Below are 19,497 nucleotides of genomic sequence, written 5' to 3' on the forward strand. Positions count from 1 at the left end.
TCTACCTGTCATAGAAAGAGTTCAAGTTAGTCAAGCAGGACCTGCCTTTCATAAATGCGTGCTAATTTTAAAATCACGTGCTGCATGATTGCCCTCAAGGCAATCTGCTCAATAACCTTCCCCAGCACCAAGGTCAGGCTGACAGGCCTGTAGTTCCCCAGATCGTTCTTCAGACCTTTCTCCAATACAGGAGAATGTTCTAAACTGAAGACCTAAATAGTTTGAAACCCTTCTTGCAATTCATAAGTAAGATCTTAGAATACTAGTTTACTATTTTTCTATCAGTACAAGTTTAACTTCTCAGCAGTGCACTCAAATGTCATATATAAAGGCATTTTCTGGAGAATCTTTTTTTGAATTTCCACTTGTCTTATATTTCAAGCATTTTCCTTTTTTTAATGCTTGCTTAGTTGATATATCTGTTTAAACTATTACATCTAGATTTTTAAAAGAAATATTAAATGAATGACAGCTCACAGTCCTAAATATCGTCCACAAAAGAAGAGAGATAAACCACTGTGCCAAAGTACTGAATTTTCCAAATACAGAGAAGTAAGGCAAAACACATTTCTGAAGTCACTACTGATGTTCTGCCTCTGGTTTACCAGCTAGATTGTCCTGTGAAACATCTGTATTATTTGAGCCTGATGATGACTAGCACAGCAGCCCTTAGCAAAAATCTAAAGAGTCTTCCAAAAAACAACTAAGTTATTCTAGAAATACAGAAAGGAGGAGGTGATAGCATTCTATCTGATATAAAATATTATTGTTAATTAAGGTGTTACAATCCAGTGATCCTCTATGTAAAAATATTTTGACAATGAACTAACAATAGTGTTCAATAAGTAGTAGAATATGAGTGTCTATAATCTAGGAGCATCACTTACAAAAAAAAAATCAGTAAGAGTTAGGTGCATGACTTTGAATATATTGACATCGGACCAGTGTTCTCACTAATATAATGAAGAAGCCATAAAGCAGATATGTTGCTCTAAAAAGCACCAGTAGAACACAGGCTTAATTATCCAGCACATACAACATTAGTGCAAAAGACAATACTTGATCTTTCTTTCTTCTAAAGAGTCTCTAACTCCTGTTACTGTCAAATTTTCTGAAATTTTGATTAATGAAAGAGGCATGGCTAAACTGTCCTGCATTTTATTCTGACCTTTTGCTTGAAAATTACATGGAGGAAAAACTGTATCTAACCTTGAAAAGAAGAGGCAAGAGAAGCTCCTTAGCCCTTCCTTATGAGGCTCTATAGGGCAAGACTTGCTCTAAGTATGAAGGAAAAAGAGTCCAAACAACATGATGAAATTAAATTTGAAAAGGAAAGGAAGAGAAAAGAAAAAGCTGGAAGAAACTGAAATTCCTTTACTCATACAGATTTTTCCTTCCAGAAAGGAAGCAACTTTCCTTATTGGAAGCTTTGTTTACTTCTACAAGCTTATTGCGTATTGGAAGCTTTTTTTACTTCTACACAGTAATACAAAGAGCTTGGCTCTAGTCCTTCTAGACCATAAGGACCTTAAACTGGGGAGGGGGAAATAAAAGTAACAAGTTATTGGAAGAAGATGTCTCCAAAAACATTTTAAACTGGTTATATAAACATCTGAAACTATTCAGTTGAGAGGATAAAAGGCCACTACTATTTCTATAAATATAAACATTTTGTATGTAAGCATTTATTGGTAAAATATTGATTTTTGTAAATTCAAAAGATACTGAAGTGAAATACAAAGTTATGTCTAAAGTTAATTCAACTTAAGTACTGCTTTCCAATTGTTCAACTACCTAATTCTTAAATTCCTCCAAGCTGAAAATCCTAGTCTTCTGAGGCACAGAGAAAAGCTTAATCCTTACATATAATAAAAGAGCAGTCATGATCTAAAAATCAAACCTTTTCTATAATTATTTATGAATCATATAAGATATGCAAGCCTTAAAGTCTATTTTTATTACATAAGCTTTTTGCTGAAAGAGATTCAAACAAAAAGATTCATTCAAACAAAGAACAAGAAGAAAAAAATGTTAGTTTTAATGGTATATAATAATAATAACAAATTACTTCCCAGTGGATTTTTCATTTTCATTTATATCTCTGGTAAAGTACAAACCAGTAAATTTTTAATTCTTTTTTAGAATCCAATGATAAGAATGTTTTGAAGTAATTTTGGATTAGAATGTTCAACAAAAAAAAGCAAAATTATATTTTTTTTTTCTTTTAGTATCTGCTAGCTATAGGGCAACATAATTTACACACTCACACTATATACCTCACACAATATAATACAGTGCCATATGAACTTTTATCACCACAGAACAACCTGAAATCTACAAAATTTATCATTCAGTTCAAAACCAATTCAATAAATCTATGATTGAATAAAGTTCTTGAACCAAAGGCAGCAAGTCAGTATAAAGAATACTTTTTGAAGAATGAATCCCTAAAGGATGGAGGTACCTGAATTTTAGCTCACCGCCAAATATCTAACACCCTTATCTTGAATTAACTAGAGATGAAGGTAAAATGTTGAATGAAAATTGTAGCAAATAAATTAAGCTGCTTAACTGAAGAAATTAAATTGAATTTCCATGAGGAAATCTCATCTATAGCTGTTGTGAATATTTCTTTTTGATTTGTAGCTAGAGACACTACTGTCTTTTCCAACAAGAATTCATTATCATTCAGTTGTTAAAGTGAAGGAATCACTGAACTCATTTTTAAGTATCTATCATTTAATCAGAAGGAAACTAGTCATTGTTTGGAGACCAATGTCATAATGATGGCATAAGGCGAACACTGAGTAAAACAGTGAAAGAAAGAAGAAATGCGAGTAAACTGTAGGGAAAGAGATTGAAAACACACAGAGCCTGAAGTAAAGGCTTCAGTCTTCGTTCACAGTATAGAATTTCAAGCCTGAGACTGACATGATCGTTTGGGATCTATTCAGATAACATTACCTTAATTTCACTTACACTTTTGAGCCCAAGCAATTATTTAAAGTTACTAAGCAGAGATTCAAACAGTTTATTTAAAAATTTAAATTCTATCTGGTACTTTCATCTTTATATAAATTGTGCATCTTCCTTTCTACACTAATAGTATACCAAAATTATGCATTTTATTTATTCTTGAATTGCAAATGCTACAAACTACCTTTGTAAAGTTATATACTACAGCATAGTATCCTTTCTTTCTGAACTTACGTGACCAACAGTTGGAATATAACAAGCAGATCAAAATAAAATAAGTTCTAAAAATATTTTTCAAATAGATTTAAGTACTACAGCAACTTTGTCTTTATTCTGTAGCCTATTTTAATTAGAATCTCAGGTTGAAAAATGTAAACAGAATCATTTTACCTTTTCAAAAGAAAAAGGAATTGAGTCTGTTAAATCACTTTATACAAAATGCTTTAAAAAATAATGGAAAATAAAGACTGAAAAGCTAAGCTAACTGGGCCATGTGAAGTTTTAACCATATAAAAATATCAAATGTGGTAACTGTGTATCTGGAATTTTCTAAATTATTGTCATCTGAAGTGTGACTTGCTAATAAAATATACCAATAACATGCATGCAAATAAAGGGCACAGATGCACAAATAAATTGCATTTATTAAAGTAGTTTACAAAATAAGACTAGATAAAACCAGAAAAAATTTTAAAGAAAAAGCTTCAAAATTGAGAAATTGAGATTAGTAAAAGTTATGATCCCAGTTAAGAAGTTAGATTACATCTTTCATTATGCAATAGCACAGTATATAACCTTTTATCACACCTAAGTAAACATCATTTCAAAAGGCAAAATAAATTTTAATCTAAGTTTAGTTATATGCTATCTATGGGGAAAAGGAACACATGCCTGCCTTATCAAGAGGAAAGGATTCAAAAAGTTCCAGTTCCACATACTTAACTGCTGCAACTTCTTCAAATGCATTTTATTCAAGATTATCTCTGTGAAAAGCTTAGGAAGCCATACTAGTGCTTGTGCAAGAAAGCTTTAGGTCTGAATAAGAAAAGCGTATCAAAATGTGATTTTTCTTTGCTTCTGAAGAATTATAAAAGAAATACTTCCACAATATCCAACCCAATAATTGAAAATTAGTTCCAGATGATGATGGTATTTAACAGCCATCAAATCTAATAGCAATGAATTCCTATACATTTATACATGTGTGCAAATATGCATGGATAGAGATGGATAGAGAGTCTAGCTAAATATGCTTGATTTCTATGTATGTGTATGAGGTATAATACATACACACATTTAAAGACAATGTAAATACAATACTCCCATGCTGTCATCTTAAAAGTGTGAAGCTAGGCATAATCAACATCTGTTGCAACAGCAATACCAGATTATTATTTACTAGAAAAGCAAGAAGATAATAACCCTCCTAGTAAATATGAATATTTTGATTAGCACATGTTCTCACCATATGCTGAAATCTTACAGCAAATTGAAACAAGATTAGTGAATATTTTTATTTCAGCTATTCATGCAGTTTCTGTCACTATTAGGAGGTTTCACTTGAATTAGCTATAAAAGTGTCTCCCCTTCTTCCCATCTGACAGTGATGTGCAGAATATGTTTTATCTCTCTTTGACCAAACGTCTCTATTTGAAGCAATTTGCCCAAATGCAAAAAGGAACAATGGTATAATTTTCAAATTTACTAAAATGTTTCTAAGAAACTGAATTTAACTGGCATAACCAACTGGGAACATATGCTTTGAAGGACAGGAAGTAATGCCTGCTTTACTCATTTACAAGTAATTGTAATGGTGTCTGTTTTGACACACATTACATTAATTTGCTGCTTCGGTATATGTTGAGATCTGCTTGCACTTTATTGATAATATTTCAAGAAAAACATTCCTCTTTGTGCTGTATATCAAATAATTTGTATTAACACTCCCTGCAGAAATTTCTCTATGAGTAAGTCTCAGATCCACTAGCAGAAGAGGAAGTCTGGCTTCTATTGATTAAAAAAGGTGCAGGTTTTGTCATAAAAACTCATATATTTGTTCTCAGAAATAAATTCTGAATACTATCTATTCCATATTTTGACTAAGGCATATGCCATGGAAGAGCTAGACCAGTTTGGTAGAAACAAACACTGCCTATAGGCAAAACAGAGATGCAAAACAGTCTTTGTTTAACAAGCAAATTCTACACTAAAGAAATCATTGATGTGAATCTACTAGCATTACTTCTTTAAACAGCTGCATATTCCAAAACAGTACTGTTCAAATGGCATTATCATAAAATTTTCACAAAATGTATAGATAGAATTGGAATCCAAATTGATAATAGAAGGTTTCAAAAGTTAACTTACATGATCAATTAGTTCACGAACCATTCCATTCCACTGTCCACTGGCATCTTCCTGGGCTCCGTATTTTCCATCCTCCACCAGTCTAATCTCATAGGAAAATCCAAGGATAGTAGACAGCTCCCTGAGGAGATCAATGCAATAACCTTCAAATCGATCATTTCCGTACAAGGGTTTGTCAGACTTCTTGAACATAACATATGGCTCTTCCTATAAAAATTAAAAAGACAGAATGGATAATGAGTGCTGTGAATACTCATTATACTTTTCTTTTTAATCTATAGTACACTGTCATGATAGCATTCCCTGTACAAAGAACTAAAATTCAAAGTAGAATCCTTTTAGCTTTTGGTTAAGACTGTCTGAAGTCTTTATTTATCTTCAAACTGAAGTTAGTCAGAAGACCATCTTTCTCATTTTTATTTGGAAAAAAATGACACTGAAACAGTATAGACATATTTTCAAGGAATACATATAAAACTAAATTTAAATGTGCTTCATAACAAATTACATTATACATTAAAATCAAATGCATTGTTTGTATGGACATTGTAAACCTCTTAAAATTCAGAAACAGTGTTCTTTGGCAACTGAAACAAATTAATTCAGACCCTAAACATCAAATGTTTTAAGCATTATGTTTTACACTTTTCTTTACACAAGTATTTTAACTGTTTTCTCAGTGCTTTGCCAGGTAAAGTGTAGAAAACCTACACGAGAAGGCAAAACTCAGTGAAAGTCCCTGCTGTTCTGTTGCCCCAAGTTATAGGCTGCCATTTGCAAGACTGCAGCAAAACCAGGAAAAAGTTAACTCAAAAAGCAAATTCCATGACATACATTCCACAAAAACTTAATTTATTTACTTTAAACATCTTCTTATATTTAGTTTAAATTACAATGTGACTCTTTTGCATATAGTGGTCTTCAAACAAATTAAAATAACTGTCAAAGTATTCATAATTATGGGAAGAAACATTTAGCAAAAGGTAGGATTTTTACATCTGTTTGTCGGTATAGGATAGTCTTCCGCGAATGAAAAATAGACAAAAAGACAAAAAACAAATGGTATCATTTTCCACTACAATATGGCACCAACATTCAAGTTTTATTTGATAAGTGAAATACACAGCTCAGTCTTTGGTCAGGTGTTAGACATGTTTTCTTCATTTTTTAGAATAATAAAAAAAATACGCATCAAGTAAGGTAAGACAAATGACAGTAGATGCAATTACTGCACCAAATATAAGTCTCAATGAATAATCAGATTCAATGATTATTCATTGATTCATTGATTATTCATTGATTCAGGGTAATTTAACAAAATTCATAGAGCCCTAAACCTACACATCAGCACTCATTGGAGTTAAAGCACTTCATTCTACAGGCATCTTACAGCTTTAATAAGCATTTGTCAGCATTCCAGATGTAAACATGTGTCTTGAGGTGTCCCATGATTTAAGCATTATATTGGCATGAATCTGGAACTTTAGCACGTAAAATCTTACTCAAAATGCAAAGGAGAGAGCAGGAAGATCTCTTACTTTTTTAAAAAAAGTGTATCCAGAATACATTAATTCTCCTGTTGCCTCTTATTTTTTTTTTTCCTAAATAAAGCAAACTACTGAATCAAGACTCTGCCGAGATTCTATTTTTACTTCTGTTGGAATTAATAAGGATACAGCCATATTTTTAAAAAGCATACCACTGATCTTCATACAACTAACAAGGAATGTAACATGAAATAAATTGTCCAGAGAAACAATAGGATGTTTTGACAGAAACTTTTCAAACAATAGAAATTACTCCAGGGGAGCTCTTCTAGATGTAGTACTGACAAGAACAAAGATCTAAATGAAACATGAAGTTGAAAGCAATTTAAATTACAAGGATTGTTGAATAATTCTTGATTAGCAGAGACAGCGAGAGAACAAAAACTATGTACAAAATCAGTTGTTAATAAACTCAGATGATTGTCATGAAATAGCTCACATTTAACAACTATAAGAAAAAAATTTTTCAGGTGAAATCAGAATTCCTTAATGAAAGTACAATACTGGCCAAACAGAAGCTGTGCCAAGACAAAACACAGAAAGCGTAGAAAAATAACAAGACAAACATGAGTTCTTCAATGAACAGAAACTCTTAAAAGAAAGTAGAGAGGAAGTGAAATGTAGCTTAAAATGTGAAGAGCACAAAAGAGAAAAGAAAGCAAAACAAAAAAAACATAAACTTATGCATAACAAACATAAACATAAAACTTATGCAGGGACAAATACATAAATGCCAAAGCAAAAAATACAGTACAATTAGCAATCATCTGTAATAGCTCTCATTAATCCCAAAGTTTTCTCTAGTTTTCTTTTTCCTCTGGTAATATGCAACACACATTCCAAATACTGAACAAGGCATTCATTTATTCTGCGCAAGTCCATGCAAAGGATCTACTACATGTGTTCAAGTTTTAAATTTATAGTATGTACTAATGTAAAACTGGTTACCATATACACTCTCAGGAAATTGTCTATGTATTAAACATATGGATGACCATTGCTTCTTGGTGGATTATTACTTCCACCAAAATATTTTACTATGACAATCATCATTGATAAGGTAGACAGATTATTTAAACTGAATGATTGGTAGATATTAAAATATTTATTTTAACTTTATTCACAATTTAATTTTATGCTTCAGGTCCTGAAAACATGACCCTTAAAAATCATTAGACCACATCACAAAACAAGTCGGTCAGACTTGCTTTCAAAACATTTACAAAATGTTCTTTAAGATCTTCTAAGCATTTTCAGCTGAAACTAATAGTCCTTCAACTAGACACATTTCCCTAGAGTGAAAAACAAACAAACAACAAAACCTTCCCTTTAGCATTTTCATTATTGCTTGGAATGACACGAGTAGCTTGCAGCAAAAGCCACTGAATAAGTACTGCCTATACACAGGTGCTCCAAGAAAAAGATTCTTGAAAAAATCCTCATGCAGAGTCCTTTCCAGAAAACCTGCTTATTCTGAATTAACTTTGGCTACAGAAAATTGGTTCTACCATGTATTTTTATCAATTACGCTTGTCTTGAAATAAGAGCAACCAAAGGGAGTTATTGCAATTTAAAAACAACACTTCACAAATTAATCTTGCTTCTGATTAAGCTTACTCTTGATGCGTGGAATTTACCAACTTTGCAGCAAACCTTTGACCAGCTCAATAGTAAGAAATTACCCAAATGAAGTTTATACATACAGAAACACTTAGAACATGGAAATAAAGAAAAAAGATAAAGGGCATTGGGAATAATGAGAGAGATGAAAAAGACATGGGTTAATAAAGTTTTACTATCATTAGCTTACATTTGAAATTCGGGGTTAGATAAACTGACATTTTCTCACAAGTTTAAATCATAAAATTTACAAACTTTGTGCAAGAACAAAGTTTAAATTACAGAAAATCAAAAGGTTCACATATATAATCATACATCTAATTGTACAGTTATATAATTCAGAGTATTTAATGTAAATATTTTTAGGAAAAGCAAGAAACTAAAAATGTACATGCAGTACACTCCCTCCAATGTTCAGTATATACCTACATCACCGGACTATCAAATTTAATCTGAAATCAAGCACTGGTTTTGCTTCAACTGTTTATACTTCGTGTGAGTAGCTTTTTCTCTGAAGGGAAAGTCTTCACACCACTATTTCCTTTAAAAATAGGACAGTTTAGAGGAAGAAAAAAAGCAAACAAAGAAAAAGCTTTGATTCTTCATTTGAGTTATACTGCCAATATCTTTACTGCTCAGGACAGTAGTATAACAAGCAAATATATAGTAGGATGGAATCTTTCCTTTCCAGAAATGTTATTCTATGCCTTAGGAGTCTTTAAATTCAGATGTACACAACCCTGTGATAATCTGCAGAATTCTCAAAGATTTAAAAGGGTCATGAGGGGATAGGGTTTGCTTCTCAGAGATCATTCTAGTCCTGTGAAAGTAGGTAAATGAAAGACAGTCGATTCTAGTAACTCAAAAGGTGATATAATACAAAGTAATCATGTTTCAGAAATTGCAGACTTATAGCCAGTTAAAAAGACATCTAATTTATGTGGCCTTTACCTCAGCACAAGGAAAATCAGTTATCTGCAAAGGAGCTACCTAATCCAGTTGACTAGAAAGGAGTAAGTACTCGTTCAGTTCAAAACATTATGAGCAGTAAATTAATCAGGTCTAGAGAGGATGTAAAGTAGAAAAAAAGTTTTATTAAAAACTTGCTAATTATAATTTTCAGGATAAAAAAAAAATGAGAAGAATCAGAATCATCATGATAAACTTAGCAGGAAAATATGTCTAGTATGACGTGTCCCTGCCCATGGCAGGGGGGTTGGAACTAGATGATCTTAAGGTCCTTTCCAACCCTAACCATTCTATGATTCTAAACTAAAACTACTGTAAATAAAGGTATCGTCACAAGGAAGAGTAAAGTAGCAGATAGATTAAAAATTATACCTGTAGCTAGAAGATAAATCCTTGAAAAGTATTTATTGAGTAATATAGAAAAATTGTAAGTTCATTCAAGAGCCATATAACCCCCAAGTGACAGATCACTTCTCTTTTCGTGCAAACTTTCTGTTTACATGTACTGGTGATGAATAAAGACATTTTGCCTTATTGATAAGTTGATGCCTCCTGACTGCATGGTGAAATTTAAGCACAGTGATTTTTATCAGTGACTTTATGTGCTAATATTCCATGAATGTAAACAATTGGGTTTCTCATAATAACTCTCTAAGTTGCATCATTTCAGTGATACACAGCAAGCATACTATCTCCAAAGACTTTTTTCTTTAGGGATGTCAATATAACAGTTTTTCCACTACACATTTTTATGTGTTCTACTTGCAAAATTTATCTGTATTTGGTTTTGAATGAATAAGTTAAATCACAAACCTTAAGCTTCCCTACAGAATAAAAGATTTTTCTTATGTTTCTACATGTTAAATTAATATTACAGCTTTACAGGCTTGTTTAATATTTAAAATGAACAACTAATACTTGAATGAAACCCACTTATTCTATACAAATATGGGTATAGAAAAAAATTACTGATTGATTTTTTTTATTATTATTATTTTGTTGCCTTGATCTTTATGGTTTTTTTTCAGATTTGGACAAGAGATGCTTATTTGAATTATTCCTGTAAGCTGTATTAAATTTCAACTACAAATAATGTTCCTAGAAATGACAGCAATAAGTTCTACATTCCAATTTTAATTTTTATGGATAATTATCTATATCAGTATTAGTATTACTATCAGTACTGAAAAAAGCAAAACAAAATAAAAGTGAAATCCCTGATGAAAACAGAAAAAACATCTTCAAAATCTGACACTGTTAGAACAGAGAACTTTAATCATTACCTTCTGTTCACCAGGGATATTGGAGTTAAAAGGCTGCCATTTCTGATTAACATTTATGTCAGATTTAAGGAATGCACAATAGGCTTCCGGAGTTGGCAGTCAAAATTCAAGTGTGAGAGGAGAAGCAATCCACTAGTCACAGTCAATCAAAATAATGTAAAATACTAGGTATCTCACTACTCATTTGAGCCAGCCAGGATATTCTATACAAGAAACTAGGGCCAGACACAAAAAACCCTGCAACGTCACCTAGTTCCACTATACTATCTATAATATACATTAATTATGAAAATGCTTATTTGACATCTAAAATATTTTCTGGATGAGTCACTAGGATGGCCTTTTGGGTCATGAAACATGTAGTCATAACTATGTTTTGATAAATCACGGCCTGAAGAACTCAAGCTATAGTTGTTCCTTTCTGCACTTTCACTCCTCCTCATTTTATCAGGCTGCTAAAAAAATAAAAAAGGTTTTATTTATTCCCCCACAATTTACTCTTAATTTTAGCCAGACTTTAAATTAATTCAGCTGCATCCCAAGAATGTGTACTAAGTTTCCATTCCAGTAACGCAAAACAGATATGAGTGGATGCCTATTTCAAGCAAAACCACTTGACTCAATAAACCACAGAATGTGAAAGCATTAAACTGTTGCAACAGTGCAGCCTGTACTAGTCTATTTTTCAGCTGAACTGAATCATACTCTCTTCATGATACATGAAGAATATCAAAGACATTACTAAATCTTACCATAATGGAAAGCAAATCATTCTTTTTTTACAATGTATCTTAAATTTTCAAAGATGGTGGGGAAAAACTGAGAAAAAAAATGCAAACCCTAGACATCTGGTATATATAGCAGGTATTTTCCTAGACTGATGGTTCTTGGTGTTCATAAACACAACAAACAAGTTATAAACTTATCCTTGCCATTATGTAGAAGTATATTTTTATTACTAACATTTAATAATAAAAGGTAATTGAAGCACTAGAGAATTATTTGAGAGAAGTTGTTTGGGTTGAGGCTGTAAATTTGGAACCCAAAATACTTCTCAATCATTATCCAGAGATATAAATAAATGGTCCTGCCACCTTCTTTCTGCACCCAGCCAGGAGAACAATAGCTTTATTGACCTTTTTCTACTAAGTCAAACTTTAACTTGTGCTGATCCCACTGTACTCATTCATATACTATGACTCCCTTCAAACCTCATTATTTTTTTTTCTGATAAGCATCAATTACTTTTACATTTGAAATACAAACAAGCACTGTGGCCAATCATATCTCTGAATACTTTGCAATTCTGAAGGCCCCAAATGTTATTAAAAGTACATCCATGCTGGATCTTAGGACAAGCGTGATTTTCAACTTAAATTCTTGTATTGTGAGCACCATAAACTACACAGCACGCTAATTTAGCTTTCTCAGTGGAAAAAATCCTGAAATGCTTTAAAGTACTTCGCTTTACATTTCTGCTACATCAACTGGTGACCGGAGACAGAGGAGTGGAACTGGGGCAGGAGTGGAACGAAGTTCAGGAAGGAGAGGGTTCAGAGTCTGGATGCTGAAATGGGTATAAGAAGTCTGGGAGAGGTAGTTAGGCACACACTTATCGTCACAGAAAAATATATAGAAAGGGGATAAGAAAAGTACTAAAAGTTGAAAAGAAGTGTTGTGGTTAAGAATTGAACATTCCTTTAGTTTCCAATGAAAAAAATTATTACATCTGACTAAACAAAAAATAGAAAAACATCAAGTTTACATTTTTTCTTCTAGACAAAAGCAGATTCAACTATTTTGTGGCAATTAAAAAGATTTGTGAAAGAGAAATAGTTATTTAGGTCTGTGACAAACATTATTGAGTCACTAATATCTCAAAAATTAGGTATTGATTGAATCATTCCAGAATGATACAATGCTAATTATGAGAAAACGCCTGCTCACAGGTATCTTTCTTCAGAATATCCCATAAAAATGAAAATTAAAAAGATTATACATTTGCAATTCTGTCTACAAGAGACATCCATCTTTATAAAGATAAAAAGTTATTTTTTATATATATATCGCAATTTAAAATCTAAAAAACTGGCCATTACAATCTCATGTTTTCAATATCCTTTGGGTGCAAAAGAAAGGGAGAGAAAGTACACAAAATGAAAAATGGCATACTTTAAAACAAAACAAAACAAAAAAACACCCAAAGATACTAAAACCTTGGGCTTCACTCAATTTTACATCTTTATTTTGAAAACAAGATGACATTTCTATGGCATCAGATTTCTACACATTATAAAAAGCAGCACTTCTAAATAAAATGCAGTTTGGGGTTATTACATTTTGAACTAAATAAAATTGTTTAGAAAATCTATTATAATTATTCCTTCTAAAATATTCAAAGTGATTCTTTTTCAGGGAAGTATAGATAAAGAAGTATTTTCACACTTCAAAAGTAACGAAAACCTTAAATTTGAAATTATCACACACCTTTCATAACTTTCACATATTCCTTGAAAACATTAAAATTGACAACTATGAGGTTTTCAGAACTATGATCTAAGCAGATATAGAAAAACACATGAACACTAACTACAAGGGAAAGTAAAGGAGCATTCATTTCAGCAGAACAGGACAAATCAATCTGTATACATGTATAGGCTAGTATGTAATTTAGTATAAACAAACACCATGCACATACATTTATAAATATAGAAATTGAATTCCAAAGTCAAAAAGTTTCCCAAGTAAATGTGGAATATGTATAAATCCAAAAATACTTAGTTATATCTAAAATATAAAAAAAAAAAAAAAAAATCAGAGTTCTGATAACTTGCATAACAGTCAATTTAGGAGCATCAAATTATAAGAAATCGCTATTAATGGCTTTGAAAAGATTTTTGTTCTTTTGTTGGGTTTTTCTTGGTTCGTTGGTTGGTTGGGTTTTTTTAAGCATAGAATCTTTAGAATGTAGATTTTTAATTATGGAAGAAATTCTGAAGTTTCCATGCAGATGGAATTAAAACATAACATCAAGAAGATTGAGATATCTAAAACTGTAGTTATAAAAAAATACAAACAGCGTATTTTTTATTATTGCTATTTTTCAAATTTTTATCCCGGTAAAAAGCTGACTATTGCTCTATCAGACCTGTTCAGCTGGTATTTTGGGCTGCTATAGGACCAGAACTTGGAAACCAGATACAGTTCTGCAACAAAACTACACGCCAGTAGACTTATGAGAAGTGATAAAATCCTGGGAACCCTGACCCCTTTTCAAAATAGAGGTACTGAATTGCTCAAGGAATAGTCTTTCACATGGTTACCGATAGCGTGCATTATGCAGAATTCAATACAAAAAAAAGATCACATAGTTCCATCCTTACTTGCAGTATGAATTGCAGTTTATTTATTATTATTTTGCCTATCAATATATTTTCATCTCCAGTAGACTCAGCTGCAACTGAAATGCAGTGTATACTCACAGATGTAAAGATCTTGATGGTTACAATATAAAGGAGGAAAAAAGATATTCAGAATTTCAGAAGACATTTAAAAATAAAAGAAATACTGGGATCTTTAAATGAAAAGTTAGCGTAAAGCAAACTGCAGAGAAAACTGATCAAGAGTCCACAGCTGGCAGTATACTATAGATTACTGAGAGAAAAACAGCACAGAAAAATCACGTGAGCAGATTAAATGAGAGAATTGCCCTTTTTTAAAGCAGTATTTTCTAGACTGAAAAAAGGAGAGAAAAGGAAGGTGATGGAGAAGAAAATATGTTTTTATGAGCTGTAGTACTTCATACTGTTCCCCTGCATTGTTACAAAATGAATATTCAATAATAAGCTTTCTGCCCAACAGAAATGTATTTATTAAGCACAAAAAGTTAAAGCAGCAAAAGTAAGCTACTACATGTGCTTTCTGCACCGGAACAATTTTTGTTTCCCTTTGTTATTCTGAGTACTACCCTTATAATGTCTTCAAAGCTGAAAAGTTATTGCAATTATCAAAACTTCTACCAAACAATAAATGAAGTATAAAAGGCAGTTACAAGTGAGCAACATGTAACACCAACTTGAAGTCTCCATATTTCTTTTATTTAGATATGTGCACAGAGGACAGATGCTTATAAAACACCACTAACAAAAGATACCCCTTAAGAGAAAGGGTAACCTTGATTACAGAAAGCAGTTGCTACCATAAATCTTAGGAATCTAATTTCGTGAGCTTTACAAGCCCAGACTTGGTGCTCTCGTTGATAGCATTGCTACTTACATTTATGTGGCTTACCTTTTCTTGAGATCATTATATGAAATAAAATCATGCAAGTGTAAGTGTCACCACAGAAAATCAATATGATACATACAATATATGAACTCAAACCTTACCAATAGATAGATAGAATCATAGAATCAAATAAAATTTTAACACCTGAAGTTATTGTTTCTTATGTAATCTTGCAGGAATTGATCCTTGCCCCAGTATTGTTATCACTGATCTGGAATCGAGTATACAATGATTGTTAATCAAGTTTGCAGATGATAGGCTGGTTGAACACTGAGTAATAAAATGAACAGGTCACTTAATAGAGTTAGGACTATATTCTGGAAAGCAGTAGTTATAGAAAGCAATTACGAAAAATGTGAAACATACTTATATATTGGTGGCATGCTTCAAGTAACATCATAGGCAGGATATGTGGGTACAATGTAACAGGAGTAAAGGGAGGGTCAAGAGGAATTGCTAAGAAACTTTACTTGATAATGCAGCAGTTCTTATATATACAAAGTTTGAAATCTTGTGAAGGGCAGTGGGAAGAAAAAAAGACTAATATGCTACTGAAGATGCTTTTACTTTAAGGTACTTGAAGAGGTTTTTTTTCATTTTATAGGAAGAGAAACCCAAGAGATGATATGTTTATAAACTTAAATTAATTGTAGAAGAGAAAGCTGTGGTAAAACTGTGTTGGTCTTAGCATAACAGGAATTTATGTCTGAATGTGAGTCAGTCATGTTCCAATTATATATCAGGTATGTATTTTTCCATAAGTAGAATAAATGAAACAAAGGATTTTAGAATATTTTCAGTAGTTTGTAGACCTGCAAATAAAAATGGACCTTATAAGTAAACAAAAAGTTACCCACTGGGTGGAATTATATGGCTTATGTTACATAAGCACTTAAAAGCATACTGGCATTTTTATCTATGTACATATGAAAATTCATTCTAGTTTGAAATGTCAAAATATATATGTTGGTAGGTAAAAGCTTCTTATTGAAGAATAAAACTGCTCAAAAATGAATTCTTTTTCTAATATTTGCAAATTCATGATAATGGTGGCAGCAGACAAACTGGAAACTTTTTCATTTGGTTTGAAATTAAAATTACTATTTCTAAATTATGATGTGAAATTAGAGAATATTTATTTTTATGTAACTAAATATATGCAGTTATAAATAAAAAATGCCTCATTCACCACTGTGAATTTGTCCACAATGGAAATAAAAAAGAAGTCACTTAAAATAGTTATTTGATCTAGTTCAAACAGCTCAATTAAATTTCTGTATTACTAAAAATTTTGACTTAATAATCAAGTAATAACGGTGATGAAAATAAATGTTAAATACTTAGCACTTTCATTAGAGATAATATCGTGGTGTTAGATTAGCACATGAAATCAATAAATTTTGCTAGCTAGAATTGTCAGGCTCACAGCCAAACCACTTTTTTAAACAAACACCTTTTGTCCTCTCATATGGTACTGAACTAAAAAGCTTTGTGAAGGAACCAGACAATTTAGTCAATAAGAAGGAAAGTGAAATAACTTATCAGCTAAAATAACTCCAAAAGTGGGATAATTTACTTACCATTTAGATAAGAGTAAATATCCATGACTAGCTTAACAGCTAGAGTTCATTCATGATGCAGTAATTTCTAAGTAACTGTAACATATACTACAGACTGTTTATTATGGTTGTAATTAGTACAGCATATTATATTAACTTTCCGGTATAACTGTACTTCTGGAAAAGCAAATATAATTACTTACCAAGATGGTGGTAACGATTAAAGAGCGATTGGACAAGGAATCTGTGATGTTTGTTGGTTTTCCTTTCTGATTCTCTGTCATGTTAAGGCCGCTCAATGGATCCCAAGTTCCTACCTATAAAACAGTAAATTACTGTGTAAATTTTCTATTAGTTATATTTCAGCACCCCGAAAAGAACACTAAAAGGAAAAACAGATTGCTAAAGGAAAAAAAAAAATTTAAATTAGTTATTGAAACCTGTTCCATTCTTCTTGGTCATTATATTTAAAGTCTGCTTCTTTAAAATATGATTCACAATACCTCAAAGTGTGTTTTGTGAAGTGTAACATTAAGTGGAAAATTGATGCACAGAACATCTAAAGCTACTCTGAATACTTAATTTTCCATTTAACTTTCATTCTTCAAGATAAACTACATCTGAAGATAACTTAACAATTAGTTGGAAATTCATTGAGAAGCAGAAAGCATTGTCTCTACAGAAGGATTTACCCTTTTCTATGATCAGAGAGAACGGCAGAGTAAAAAGATGTTTTGGGGTAAACGCAATGGCAAAGACTGAAAGCAGGTTAAGTGCAATAACTTACTTGATTTATAGATAAATGTTCAGTATGTAGCTCTTTTGATATTTTATACCTTGAAATTCTTATTCCAATAAACTCAATTGGATTTTTATCCAAGTAAGAAGGCCCGGGTTTATGCTTTAAGATTCAGCTCAAGGATAGTCTCATATGCTGCATCATAAGTAATGTGGCTTATGAATACATCCTTTATCTGCAATTTCATCACTCTAAAACTAACCTGGGCAAGCAGTAAATACAATTATCCATTTTTAGACACCAGAATGTTTGTATTACTCCACTGTCTTAAAAAAAAAATCCAACAAACCACAAATGTTTCTTTTCTGTTTCTAGACAGTACTTGAAATATCATTTCAAATACTGAGCATATCTATAATAAAAAGTAAAGACATTTTTAAACTATATCTAGAAAGAAATTAAAACATTCTGTGAGGTCTGATTTTGAATCTATATAAACATATATATGCATATATAAACACATACTTGGTTTTTGGGGTTTTTTTTAATCTTTCAAACTGATTCCTGGGGAATTGTTTATATACTTCTAAGTAATTTGTTACAGTACAGCTGCTGAGTAAGTTTGGGATGTAATGTGGTATGGGTTAAATAAAGAGAGTTTAATTTCTAAAACTGATAATACAGCAGAGCATGAATTAACAGAAGCTGTAATAAAGACAAATTTGCTGTAAGATTTTCAGTTCCACAGAAATTAATATTTTATATTTCTTCTTTGCATAACACTCAGTTCCAAGTTGTCACTCCTTTGAATGGCTGTGATTCTTGAATTTTTGCCATTCAGTACCTCATAAACTGATGAAAGAAGCATGAAGGGAAGAAAGAACATGTGTGTTTCAGAAAAACAACTGGAAAATAAGATCTAACAAATCATTTCAAAATATTGAAACCAAATCTCACCACAAACAACTTTTATTCATTTACTCTTTTAATATTATTTCATTTGGTGCCTGGAAAGGTTTTTAGGAAACCCAGAATGTTCAGACTTGCAGATTGACCACAATTTAAAAATTGTAAAATAATTGAGAATTTTAGTTGCAATGTTCTGCTAATTATGGCAATCATAGTGTTTGCTTTATTTCAAAGAAAGATCAAACTAGTATACAATAACAAGGAATGACAAAGATACATAGGAGCTTGAGCCTGTCCCTGCTCTTTCTTCAGTTAACTGAAGCTGGACAGTTTTCCTTTATGAAATTTAATTTCAGGTACAAAACTAACACAAAAATTTCTAAGAAAACACTATCACCTTATTTCATCAATTCCAAATCCTAAATTCACTAAATTACATACTTTATTTGAGTTCATCAAAGTCAGATGAAAACATCATTAGCAGCACTCCAATTGCTCTAAATTTTGTCATTTTCATCTGACATTGTCAGACGTGAATTTTATTTTGGAAATGCTTACTTTTTATTGATAATATTTGATTATCACCTTTCATTCAGAGTTTCAGGAACTGATATCTTATGTAAAATCTGAGATCACACATGGCATGTTTTTTTTAATCAATAAGGGTTTTTTCTGTTGTCAGTGACTTCAGCAGTCATTGCACTTAAAATACATAATTTAGGTAATTTCCCATTATACTAACCAGGAAATTTATCTAGGACATTTTTTCACCAAATCTCACAAAAGAAAAAAAAAAAAAAAAAGAAATAATAGGTCTTCTAGAAATACTTCACAATAACTCTTTTCTCTCTCAGATGTGAATATTTTTCTCCTCAAGGTATCTCATTTTGTAACAAAAGCATTTCAGACTACAGCTGAAATTGTTGAACTGTTGTCCTTCACATAAGACATCTTTCCCCAATATTTTGAAAGAGGGTGCATGAAATAATAGATATTTACAGTATGGAAACACTACACACATAGCACAGAAAAATTCCTACCTCACCGTCTTCTCTCATGCCACAAAATGAATGAATGAATAAATAAATAAATAAATAAGAACTCTTCAGGAATTCCAACTACATAAGAAGAGAGGCTTAACAAGGTAGTAGTTTGGAAGGAACATTGGGAACACAAAAGAAAGGAGAAAGATGGGGAAAGTCTGAAGAAAAAGAAAGGGAATGGGAAGAGCAAAGAAATGA

General features: G+C 31.7%; 1 protein-coding gene across 9 annotated transcripts in view; it reads right to left on the bottom strand.

Moving 5' to 3' along the window:
* The window catches only part of GRIK2 (glutamate ionotropic receptor kainate type subunit 2), a 422,385-nt gene that overhangs the window by 157,747 nt on the left and 245,141 nt on the right, over positions 1–19,497 (bottom strand). For all 9 annotated transcript variants that reach the window (XR_003991913.1, XM_032920016.1, XM_030489997.2 and 6 more), the window contains 2 exons: positions 16,812–16,925; positions 5,344–5,550 (listed from right to left, as the gene is read on the bottom strand). Coding sequence is in view for 8 of the 9 variants with exons in the window: in XM_032920016.1 (XP_032775907.1) it covers positions 5,344–5,550; positions 16,812–16,925 (321 nt within the window). In the remaining variant the exon portion in view is untranslated. The remainder of the gene's footprint in view (positions 1–5,343; positions 5,551–16,811; positions 16,926–19,497) is intronic.

Source organism: Strigops habroptila, chromosome 6, assembly GCF_004027225.2.
Source record: "Strigops habroptila isolate Jane chromosome 6, bStrHab1.2.pri, whole genome shotgun sequence".
NCBI classification, from domain to species: domain Eukaryota; kingdom Metazoa; phylum Chordata; class Aves; order Psittaciformes; family Psittacidae; genus Strigops; species Strigops habroptila.